At 30.2% G+C, this 12,112-nt stretch overlaps 2 protein-coding genes across 2 annotated transcripts; both read left to right on the plus strand.

Moving 5' to 3' along the window:
- Window positions 1–617: 617 nt before the first annotated feature.
- TRIADDRAFT_28587 (uncharacterized protein) lies at window positions 618–1,349 on the plus strand (the record flags this gene model as incomplete). The annotated part of the gene is made up of 4 exons (XM_002114884.1): window positions 618–788; window positions 866–961; window positions 1,065–1,138; window positions 1,214–1,349. Coding segments are annotated over 4 exons (477 nt in total), but the record flags the coding sequence as incomplete, so codon positions are not given.
- A 7,483-nt stretch (window positions 1,350–8,832) lies between these two features.
- On the plus strand, window positions 8,833–9,678 carry TRIADDRAFT_58915 (uncharacterized protein; the record flags this gene model as incomplete). The annotated part of the gene is made up of 1 exon (XM_002114885.1): window positions 8,833–9,678. One exon carries the CDS (start codon window positions 8,833–8,835, stop codon window positions 9,676–9,678), a length of 846 nt encoding a protein of 281 aa, XP_002114921.1.
- Window positions 9,679–12,112: the final 2,434 nt, after the last annotated feature.

Here is a 12,112-nt window from a genome sequence, read left to right on the forward strand (position 1 = left end):
CACGATGAAGCTAGAGACAAACTTCCATATAGGAAAGAATTTTGGTTTGCTGTTCCTTCAAACAGGCAATTATCATTACTAAAAACATCTTTTTCGGGATGAATTGTTAATGATTCTAATCTCTTTTTAGAGTCGACCAACTATATTCCTTCTTTATTCATTGGTCTCCTAACATATATGGCCGCGAGGAAGACTTTGAGGTTCTTGATGACGGTGTAGCCACTGCAGTTCGTCGGAGGGTAATAAGTGTACAATTGCTAATTTTATAAGTGTGTTTACTTTTTAAATCTACTGGCTGAATGAAACCTTACAAGTAATTTCGTTTATTTTTTTGAACTAGTCGGTGCAAATGTTGTCGAAAACGTTCGATTTCGGACATTTAAGTACAATGTAAGAAGCTTGCAATCAATTCTTAGTAATTATGTGCATAAATGTTATGATTAACTATTCTTTTTATGTACTAATATCTTTAGAGATAGTATTGAAGAAGATTTAAAACTTCCATTACCGGAAATGATTGGAGGTTCTACACAATTGCTCCTAGAGGATGATATTAGTTTCGTAAGTCACCATAAAATCAGCAACCTCTCGTATAAGTTAATAATGATATTCATTGACTGCTTCTACCCGAACAGCTCTCTGAAAATATGCCCTCTCGGTGTATCGGTTACAATTGGTACATGATTTATAGCACTTTCTTACATGGCATTAGCCTGAAAACTTTGTACAGAAATATGGCTGAATGGGATACACCAGTTTTGTTAATAATAAGGGACATGGATGAATATGTAAGTGTTTTACTTATAACTAAATTTCTTAAATAATTTTTTTCAACCTTTAAAACACAACGTGTCTCGCATTGTAGGTATTTGGTGCTGTAGTATCTTCTGAAATTCGAATAAGTGATGGCTACTATGGCACAGGGGAATCATTTATGTTTACTATAAAACCCGAGAGAAATGTAAGCATTATTTTAATGTGTTTTTTTATCCATTTATTTCAGGTACTGTTACGGTAATTTTTGTACCATTTTAGAAGCATTTCATTAACGAATTTTTTCGCAGATATATCAATGGACTGGGCATAATCATTATATTATTAAAGGCGATACGGATGGCTTTGCTATAGGGGGAGGAGAGTAAGTAATTACACTATATGCAGTGCTGAAATATTTCTTAATGTTTATAAACAATTATTTCGATTGTCCAATTAGTGGCCATTTTGGTTTATGGATGGATGAAGATCTGTATCGCGGCAGTTGTCATCCGTGCCAAACTTTCGATAATGAAATCATGTCAAAAACTGAGCATTTTTATTGTCAAGCTCTAGAAGCATGGGGATTTGCCTAGGTCAATTTTAATAAATGTGAGTTTGTAAAGAGCGAACTTTTATAGCAGATTGTTATCAATAATACTACAGGCAGCCTTATGGTCGTAAATAAATTTAGTTAATATTAAATAATTAAAATTAATTTTATCAAATTTTAATTCTAGGGCAAAGTATCCGCAATCTTTTGATCCTAAATTCTGTCACGTTAATAAAAAGTGAACTTTTTAAATTTAAGGGAACCAAGCATAGTAAATGACATAGCTTACTTTCTTGCTAGCAGGCGTTTGCAAATCTACAGTACCTTTTATAACGTAAAAGATCAGAGGACAATATCAATGAGTTATTAAATAAAATCATGTAATCCTGAATTCTGGGCTCAATTGAAGGCCAAACGATATACAATGCGGCTTATGAGAACTCCTGATAACCTTGTTCTAGTTTCAGTTCATGTCAAGTTCCTTAAAATTTGTTGTAATAGAGGTTTTATTGCTAATATTGTGGTCTGCCGAAAATTGCGCCATTCAAATACTTCGTATATAGAATCTAATGCTGTAATGCGGAAGCGTAATTACGATTTCTGCTTTTGCCATAGAAGTTCGAATTTAAATTATCTGCTCCTTGAAAATTTTCAAAAAAGATTATTGAAACAGTCGCTGGAAGGTCTCATTTCTTAGGAATGTTTTATTTGCTGACAGTATTTATTTATTGACTAATTCTAAATGTATTCCGTTATATCATTACTGTCGGTAGATGATTCAACTTAAATATTGGTGGTATTATCCTCCGGCATATACTGAGTCATTATGGACTGTATTTCATCAATGGTACTGCATGCTATTGTATATTATTAGTGTATATTTACGTAACAGAATTAAAATTTCTCTCTCTAATAGCGCTAAGGTATTAAAATCATTTGCTTGATGAAATTTTATTGCAGCGGTAACTACAGACTGTGTTTTTACATCATACCACAGTAGCTTCTAGTTTTGAGGGTTAATTAAATATTTAGAATCCCTATTGGATAGTATAATTGATAACTATTTGAAGTTATGTGATAGAAGGCACTTCAGATGCAGTAAGTAAATATTTTTGTCCTACATTGACGATTTACGAGGTAATTGGAAATATTTTGGGCAGTCCAAATCATCACCATTTTTTGTGTATTGTGAAGTATCGTAAAATATTCGAATACATTTTACACAAATTACAATTATGTACATTAATCAAAGTAGTAAGATAAAACTATTGATATGGTATACCGGATATGAATAAGTGCATGATGAGATATTAATAATATATAATAGGAATCGGAAAACTCTGTGAAGAGAAATATCTTAGCCCTAACATCACTTCCAAAGGCTATACAAAATATGTACATGTACCGCATCTAATACAGTAGTATTCCAAATAAACAAGTTTGCAGGGCTAAGATGTTATAAATATGACTTGATTGAATTTATCTCGATTATTAATACCATCTATTAAAATTTGTACGTCACTTTTAACTTGTAGTGCTGCGGTTGCAATAACGCTGTTCACATACAAAATTCTCCTATACTACTGTTAAGTAGTCAAAAACGAGGAATGAGTAATATTTTCTGGTAAGAATGGCTCAGCCATCAGGCCCAGAGCTTACCAAATACCAACAGACTCATCTATCACATTTCAGAAATACTGTTTGATGAGCCTTTAACAGTATTTATTTTCATTAGTAACGTAGTACGTTGTATATGCAAATAACGCTGATTGGCGTTAGATACGTACGTATAGCTTATAATACTTTATAATAAAGAGATTCTTTGGGGCATAACGATTAAGGTATGCTCATAAATAGCGAAAGTTGACTTATTTAGACTTTAATTTTATATTATTGTTCTTTATTACCTACAATCTTATAGAAGATTTCTGGCTAGACTGTAGAATGGCATAGTCATTAAGAAGTATTTCCAACAGCTATAGTGCCGATATAATTTATTACAAACGAAAAATTAATGGCTAATTCTAGCCATTTTTAACCTCATTTAAAGATTAATATGCTTCTCATGTTAGTTTAAAGTTGAAAACTTATAGTAAATTTACTTCAAAAAAATTTATTCTATATAATGTAGTCAAATTTTAGTTTTTTTGCTTTAATATATTATGCTCAATACACTCAGTGGCATTAAGTTTTCAAATTTTTGAACAACATATTAAGATACAATATATGCATACTCTATTTTTATCACCGTTTTTAGTTACATGCAATGAGTTTACTACGTCAATTAAGAGAAAATTACGAAACGATCATTTCTGTAGCATGAGATCTGAATATAATCATTTATACTTCATATACGCTAAAAATACCTGGTAACAACGATCAGTTCTCAAATTAGAGCTGAAATTATATCTAAACTAAGCGACAAGCATCAATATCCCGACATGTAAAGAAAAAGTTTCTAGAATAGCTATTTTAGGATTGATTTTCTTGTAATAAATTATCTTTACACCTATTATAGCAAATATTTAATAGGAGCTATACCGATTAATATTAAATTAAACTGTAATTACTCATACAGCTAACGTCATAAATATGCAGTATCATACGTAGACTCGAATTGTTGACGTAGTAACTTATACACATATGCTATGATCATTCAGGTCAAAATGTTTATAATATAATCCCTTTTTGTATTAATACTCTCATCAACGCGTACATTGCAGCTGGCGTCCAATAATAACACGATAGTCTTAAACTAGGTCAAATATTGTTTTTAAATTAATTATTAAGGATATACAATTTCGTATACTAATCATTTATGTTCTGAAAATGGATATGGTAAATCTTCGATAAATTTTAATAAGCACAATCCTTTTTACGACGATTTATGTTTATCAATTTTACTTTATAACTAAAAATCATTCACACCTATTACTTCTGTTGATGATATTCAACATAAATTAATAATAAATAATTATATGTAAGATACGATTTTATCTGTATACAGTGTTTGTATACATTTATATAAATTCGAGTGTTTACGTTAGTGTCGCCACGATCTATGCTTACTGTCTGCTAAATATTTCTATATCTTCGAATCAACAATCTAGCATCGTTAAAAATAGAGTCTATTCATTTCTACCCTTAAAATTCACTCAATGGTGCCTTTATTGCTAGCTTGTGACATAAACTTTGCTGATAGTTAAAAAGAAGTCTATTTAAAGATCTCTTATTAGCATAGTAACAATAGCAGTTGCCAGTCATAACGGTAAATAATATAGCATGATTGATATTGAAATAAATAAGACGTCACAGGCGTTCTATTTATACTATAAACTTCAGTAGTTGTTTATACGGGTGTTTTGTCCCATTTTGATCAAACAATAATTTAAATCTTTTTCATACCAACTGTCTAATAATAAAAAACGTAAAACCTATCCATAGGTACTAGTAGCCATATGCTTTGTTGTTATTACTAATCCTTTTCAGTCTTTTACTCGTATATTATTTATCAATATAGAAATACGTCAATAAAACTATGACCTTTGCCAAGTATTAATTAACCTACTAACACAATGATAGGCGCTGGCAGAATCGATGATCATATGCACTTGATGCTGCTATTTAGACGAAGACAATCGTTTATATTATAGTCCAAATGGGCACTGGTCATAAAATACGCGTAGTCTATAGCTGGTATAGTAATTGTTTATGCTTGAGTTTGCAATCTAGAAAGTAATCTGAGTTTATAGGGTGAGACCGTAAATAATTTTGTTTTTCAGTTTAGTGTTTATTACATCCTATCTTTAGCAACTATCTTTCTTAGAACTTTATTATTTGCCTGCAACACTTTAATGGAATGTAAACATTGGAGATAATTAGAACAAAATTTTGTGCAACCGACATAGAAACTGATGATCAAACTTACATATATGGGTCTAAGATTACCATTGAGTAATGCAGGCTCAATTTTATCTGAACTTTTGAGGTTTACTACTGCATTATAGAGCTCATAAGAATTAGATAAATCTATCTTAATACTCGTATGGTACATTAAGGATAATCCTCAATTATATGGAGTAGGATTTTAACTGAGTAATACCTATTCCATGCATTAGCAAGGACATCTATCTTAAATTATAATTAGAGAATGTTCTAGTTCGCATGTTATAAGATAGTAAAACGCATATTAAAGCTACTGTAGTAAACAATATTACGGACACATTACGTATGAAATAATAAATTCTAGCATATAAAAGAAAAGAACAGAGGTTCAATAGAACATTAATTTGATATGATTATAGAGTTATACGGTACAGGTACAATAATTAAATAAAAGTATTTCAAATTTTGATAATTAAAATGTCGGAGATAACGATTTACCTATTATTTATGGAAATCTCCGAAAACAATCATCTAGCAGTTATGCTAGTTACAGTATTACCTAATTTGAAGTAAAGAATATAGTATATTTACGTTATAGAAAAATCTTTATTTACAGGTAGAACAAGATGTCTCATATAATCTTTATTTTAGCTTGCGTAAAGTTAAATTTGACCATTTCATTATGTTAGCAAAATATTTATTTTCGGTCAAGAAATACTATTTTTTATATTGATTTAGAAATGGAATGATTAAAATTCAACTTTCATTCCTGATATATTAAATACAGAACTTTTTAATTTTACATAAATCTGATACATTTACTACTTCTAGGATGATAAATAAATAAGCAATATATCATGTAGCCCATTATAATTATGCCCGTATTTGATGGACTGGTTGTCAATTAAGTAATCAAATGATATATCTAGGAGGAGGATTTATTTGGTTGTTACTACAACAAAGCATTAGAGAAAAGATATAATTAGTAAACACATTCAATATATAACTAAAACTAGCACATACTTATACTCAAGTCATTTGATTGAACTGAAGGACGAGAATTTTTTCTAACCTACTTAATGGAATAAATACATGAATACTAGGTTATATAAACATCACCCGGCAGCCTGCATAATCAAGACTTGTTTATTTGATAATATTACGACTGTAATATTGATGATTGACTATAATTGATGAATAGATTATCTACCAAGTTATAAAATAATCTCTCAATAAAGTAAAATGAAATTTACTTCTCTAGCTGTATAAGTGATGAATCTACATAAGTTTTAGAGAAAACTATTATGATAGCTCATAGACTAGTAAATATACATATTCTTTGATTATATATTCACAACTTATTTCTTATTCTCAATTACATGGAAATAAAGTTTGTATCATATGCTAGTTAAGATAACATTAATCATATTAGGAAGACTTTAATTAAGTGAACAAGGCTGCAAAATAGCTCTAGTAATAACAAAGTGACGAATACTGGATTCGTATTTACAGAAGTACGATGCTACTCTGCTAATTAAAATTTTCGCTACGTATCATTATTAAAAGTAGCATCTGTTATCTACTTAAATGTGTTAAAGATGTTAAGTAAGATAATTGCAGCAAAACAAAATCATGTTAATAACTTAATTGATAGTCAATATATACCACAGATGGTCATGCATGATATGCCGAAAATATGTAATCTATTGCCGGAGAGGAAATGGCTGCTATCAAGTAATTTCAATGTTAATTAGCTTAATTATAGGTAAAATTTATGCAGATTACAATATTGCTGATAGCGATACATCATACACAATGCTACATTTAGATTGCTTCGAAATGACAGAGAAAGGAATGCAAAAAACTGGAACCTCTACTTTTATAAATCAGCTGGAAATGCATACTAGTTACTAATAACATTATGAACGTTATAAAATCCATCATTAGTTTTATTGATTTTTACTATCTATCTATAATATAGTTTGATTCCTTGGACAATATTTACATCGCTATTGATTTTATATAGTTATATCAATAACTATTTAATTCCTAGCAATTAAGTCCTCATCGTCGTAAAATTTTATGCAATTTCCGACAACAATAATTAGGGTTGTGAATTTTTATCTAATTCATCATTAATTTGATACGATTATGCATTATTAATACTTCATTATAAATAATTTTATCTATATTTCTATTTATATTCATGTAATGTTAGGGCATACCATCATTCGTTTTTGTATAACTTAACCTATAATACTACTTGGCTTCAACAGCTTTATGTGTATCAGCATTATCTAAATACAATTATGTTTGTAATAAAGTAAGCTTTATGAAATTTATCGACGGCATCATTACGTTTGCGCTATTTATCTACTGTATAGCATTTATTTAATTGTTCCATAATTTAGTCTAATTTGTTACTAGCTTTCTGCAATCATATCTCTAACATCCGTTTGATATTATTACAATTACTGTACGCCTATAACGTGATTAATTGCAGATCATTATATATATATATAACATATACACAAATAGTATCCGAAATTTTGTAGTTTTTGTAATGACTGAATAGAGGATTAGTCAGCTTTAGCATGGCATTTACATTTCATAATAACATTGGAACGGTACGAATAATATAAAATTTGGATAGAATTGTATCGGCATTATAACTGAAAGAAATCAACTACTATATAGCAAAAATTAACATTCATAGCAAATAGCTTAATAGAATGTTGGATACAATAGAAAAGATATTAAAGCAATTATCAATCCGATAAGAAACATGAAATTTATTGAATAGTTGAACGAGTTAAGAAAGACAAGGAAATAGGCGTTGAATAATTCCCTTAGCTACAGTGTAACTAACATTAGGCTTACACTTATTGTATCAATTCAATAAGATTAATTAAATCAATACAAAAGGAATAATATAAAGTCAACAATTTACTCAATAGGGAGCGCTATGACGATTAATATACGTTGATAGTATTCTTATCAATTCAATTGCGAATTCTTGAAATTACGTGGATGATAACTAAGCCTATTATCGTTTTATTTGTCTATAGTTTTTTTCTTAGATACAGTCCATGGCAGAATACTACTAACGTCCAATTTTAAATAAGAGACTTATCAAGATCAACAATAGAATAGATGGCGACTAAATGGGGGGTACTAATAATCAAAATGGGCTGGATGACATCAATTTAATTCTAATCAATTTGTCAACACGTGAATACAACCAGTTCATCACTTATCCAAGACAATAACACCCTCTTGGGCTATATAGACTTAGTGTCGGTTGCCATTTCTGTTAAAACTCTATCCTGTCATATTGTGTTGGTAGTTTTATGTTGCACGTTTTTGCTTGCCGGTACCCTTTAAACCGTTTTTCTCGACATCCTTTCTTAGTCGATTTAATTATTATTATTGGCTACTTATTTCCTCGCTTTACAACCTGTAAACTATTTATCTATCTGTTAGTGAGATCATTTATTGGATATAAATCGTTTTATTCTGTAGGATTATAGCTGCTGTTGTATGGTCAAGTTGAAAAATTTGATCCAAGTTAGCTTATGATTGTTTATTAGTTTATATTGATCGTTGGTTTAAAGCGGACTAATCTCCATACTACTGCCATCATGCGTCTTGAGCCTAAATTGAGAATGCTACAGAGTCGAAGCCGCTCCAATCATTCACTACCAAAATTGCTAGAGCCATCTACAGTAACAGCAGATCAAGAAAGTAAAAAAATAGACTCATCTGGTAATAATTTCGTCCGAAGACGTTATACCTTTACCGCTAAAGATACGCCTGCTACTGATCCACAGCGTGAAATTATTCGTCAACGTTTTGCAACAAGAAGACTCAGTAATAAGAACGATCAACTTCAGTGCCCATCGATTCCACAAGCAAATCGAAGGAAAAGTAGTGTTGGAAATTCTGTCTTGGTTAAACAAAATTATAACGAATCGCCCAATCGACGCCCTAGTATTAGAAGCCATGCAAATGAAAAATCTACACAATCTGCTTTGCCTGGTTTAAATCAGTTGCATTTAGTACAACAAGCCCAATATTATAATGATAATCATAGTGTATGTTCGTATGATGCTGAAGATGAATATGATAGCCATAATGATAATGATTCAATCAGTGATTCAAGCTCAGTTTATCAATGTTTAACCAAGAAAAATCTTAAATTAATTCCTAAATCAAGTCAAGCTATTACTACGACAACCACTAATGAAGGCCAAAAGCAAAAGCTCGAAATGGGTTACGATTCCGGTATTAACGAAATCACAAATCTTCCATCATCATCATCTAAAGGTAAATTAAAACGTCGCAAAAAGAAATCCAATGATAGTCACCAACAGTGTGACCAAATGACTACACGTATCATGAATTGGCTAAATGATTGTCATGAAAAAGAACAAGAAGGCCAATTACCTATTCTATTTCAGAGCCAATTAACTAATTATCGCTGTTAGAATGATATGAAATTACTTTTTATTCTTGATATGAGATATTAAGATAGAAAAGGAAAGATTTAAGATAGCTTTATTAATTTTGCAAACTCATTGACCCCCGATAATCATGCCATAACCTTTTAATATTTACTGTATATTTGAATCAACTGTGAGGTGTTTAGTGGTCCAATACTTCATTATTTCCTCATTTAGTCCTGATGACTGGTCATAAGCTTTTCAATTTAAAACAATTCTCTTTTCCTTCTAGCCTGACAAACAAATAGTGAATCATCATCCTATTCAATGTCATGTTTTACAATTTGACAATCTGCATTGAACTATAACTATTCTATAATAGTAGAATTCAATCATAACGTCTACATCAATAGTTATAATGAAATGTTATTTTATCTAAGATGTTCCAGATTGTTTCAATCGCTGAATCTCTTGTTTTTTATCGCGTCAACATAATAACTTACAAAATAACTCTAATTACTTTAATATGCCAACCGTATTCATTGTTATCCAGAGACTTTAACAACAACGTGATCGCTATTTTTATGAAATGAAAAATAATCTTTAGTATTGCTATAATGTTGTTAATGATGACTATATGGGGCAAGAATGAAGGCAAAAAAATAGGACAAATCACTCTTTTAACGGGATATTATCGACTTAAGCTATTTATTCAACTGTTATTTTACTTAAATGATTGATAGATTGCCTGTATAATTAGGATAATTTATAAAGATGAATTGAAGAAAGATGTACCTTTTTATTGTAAAATATCATTACTATTGGCTAAAAATGCTTTTTAATATGTACCATTTATGAGCGTGTAACGCTTATAGGCTAAAATTTTTATATGATGTAAATTATTGTATTCTAATATAGAATTTGAAAAATTCGTAGCGAATTAATAAACAAAAAGCAACAAGAATTCATTTCATTCTCTTTTAGCCTACTTGATTTGTGTTTAAATGAGCATAAAGATTGAAAAGACTTAACCAGTTTCTATTCCGCATTGTACTCCATAGAACCTCGTATATAGTTTCTTTTCTCTAAGATTGGGTAAGGCTGATATACTTTTGATACACTAATAGAAATGATAAAGTTCATGACTACAAGATAGACAATAATTTCTTGAATCATACTACATAAATCCGAAGGATTTGTCGCTATGCAAAATGCTTATATTGATTATAGGATAGTTATTCATTTCTTGCATCATGGTACAGTGTCGTGTAAGTTAGGGCAAGACTGATATACTTTCGAATAGAAATGATAAAGTTTATGGTTGCAAGATAGACATAGATTTCTGGAATCATACTACACAAACCTGAAGGATTTGTTGCTATGCTTAATGCTTCTACTGACTGCAGGATAGCTATTAATTCCTTGTATTGTGGAATAGTGTTTGAAAAAGACTGCTGTTAATATGAACTATGCGAGTTAGGCATTTACGCTTATTTTTTAATTCCTATTTTGCCTCAAAACGCTCACGAAAAAGACTTAATTTCAAGTCAGGAAGTAAAACTCTCCCGGACTAAATGAGGTTGGCGGTGACATACGATGGAAATATTTATATGACATATACAAAACGAAAACTTGTTATATCTGTACGTTGATCTGCAGTAGCAGAGCCATAGATTAACATCAGCCTAATTAATAAATTAAATATAGAAACATACTAAATCATTGCTATCAAGTTATTATTTAGTAATGGTCTATAATTGAGATTCGGGTTGTAATTGCCCTCTGAATTAATGCAACAGAAAAATGCTACATGGAAAATCTATCTGCCTGTTTCTGAATAAATCACTCAACAGGTTGTTGATCTTTCTGCGACTTCATCAGGGCTATGTATCAAGAAGTATATTATGTAATATGTAAATCATTTACGCACCAAAGTCATGTCAAAATGGATATTATGGACTAGGACTTAAACCTAATCGGCCAATTTTATTTATTGCTAGTCCAATGTATTTAATAATATCTAAGTCATGAGAAAGCCCATCTGCTAAAAATTGGAGGTTATTGTTAATTATAACAATAATAGCCATTATGCTAAAATATAGAAGAGAATCTATCCAAACATAATAGTCCATGAGTCTTAACACAACATGAATATAGCTATAAAATACTGAAAATATCTTAGAGGATGACAGCTTTATTATGGCATAAACAGAATCTTAAAACGGAAGCGAATTTACTCTAGTATCCGCAAAACAAGGCATTAAATTTTTGCACAATAATGTTGTACAATAGTTTTCATCATCGTACCAGATCTATAATAAATTACTTCGTGGCATAAATTGGTAAAATTAATGTGTATCGTACTGTTCGCTCGCATAACTCTTAAGTAATTGTTTGATTAAGTTTAAATGAGGAACTATATTAATATTAAAATAGTAAAAATAAATTATATAAAATTAATGTACCTATCAAATCATTC

Source organism: Trichoplax adhaerens, genomic scaffold (assembly GCF_000150275.1).
Source record: "Trichoplax adhaerens TRIADscaffold_9 genomic scaffold, whole genome shotgun sequence".
NCBI lineage: Eukaryota > Metazoa > Placozoa > Uniplacotomia > Trichoplacea > Trichoplacidae > Trichoplax > Trichoplax adhaerens.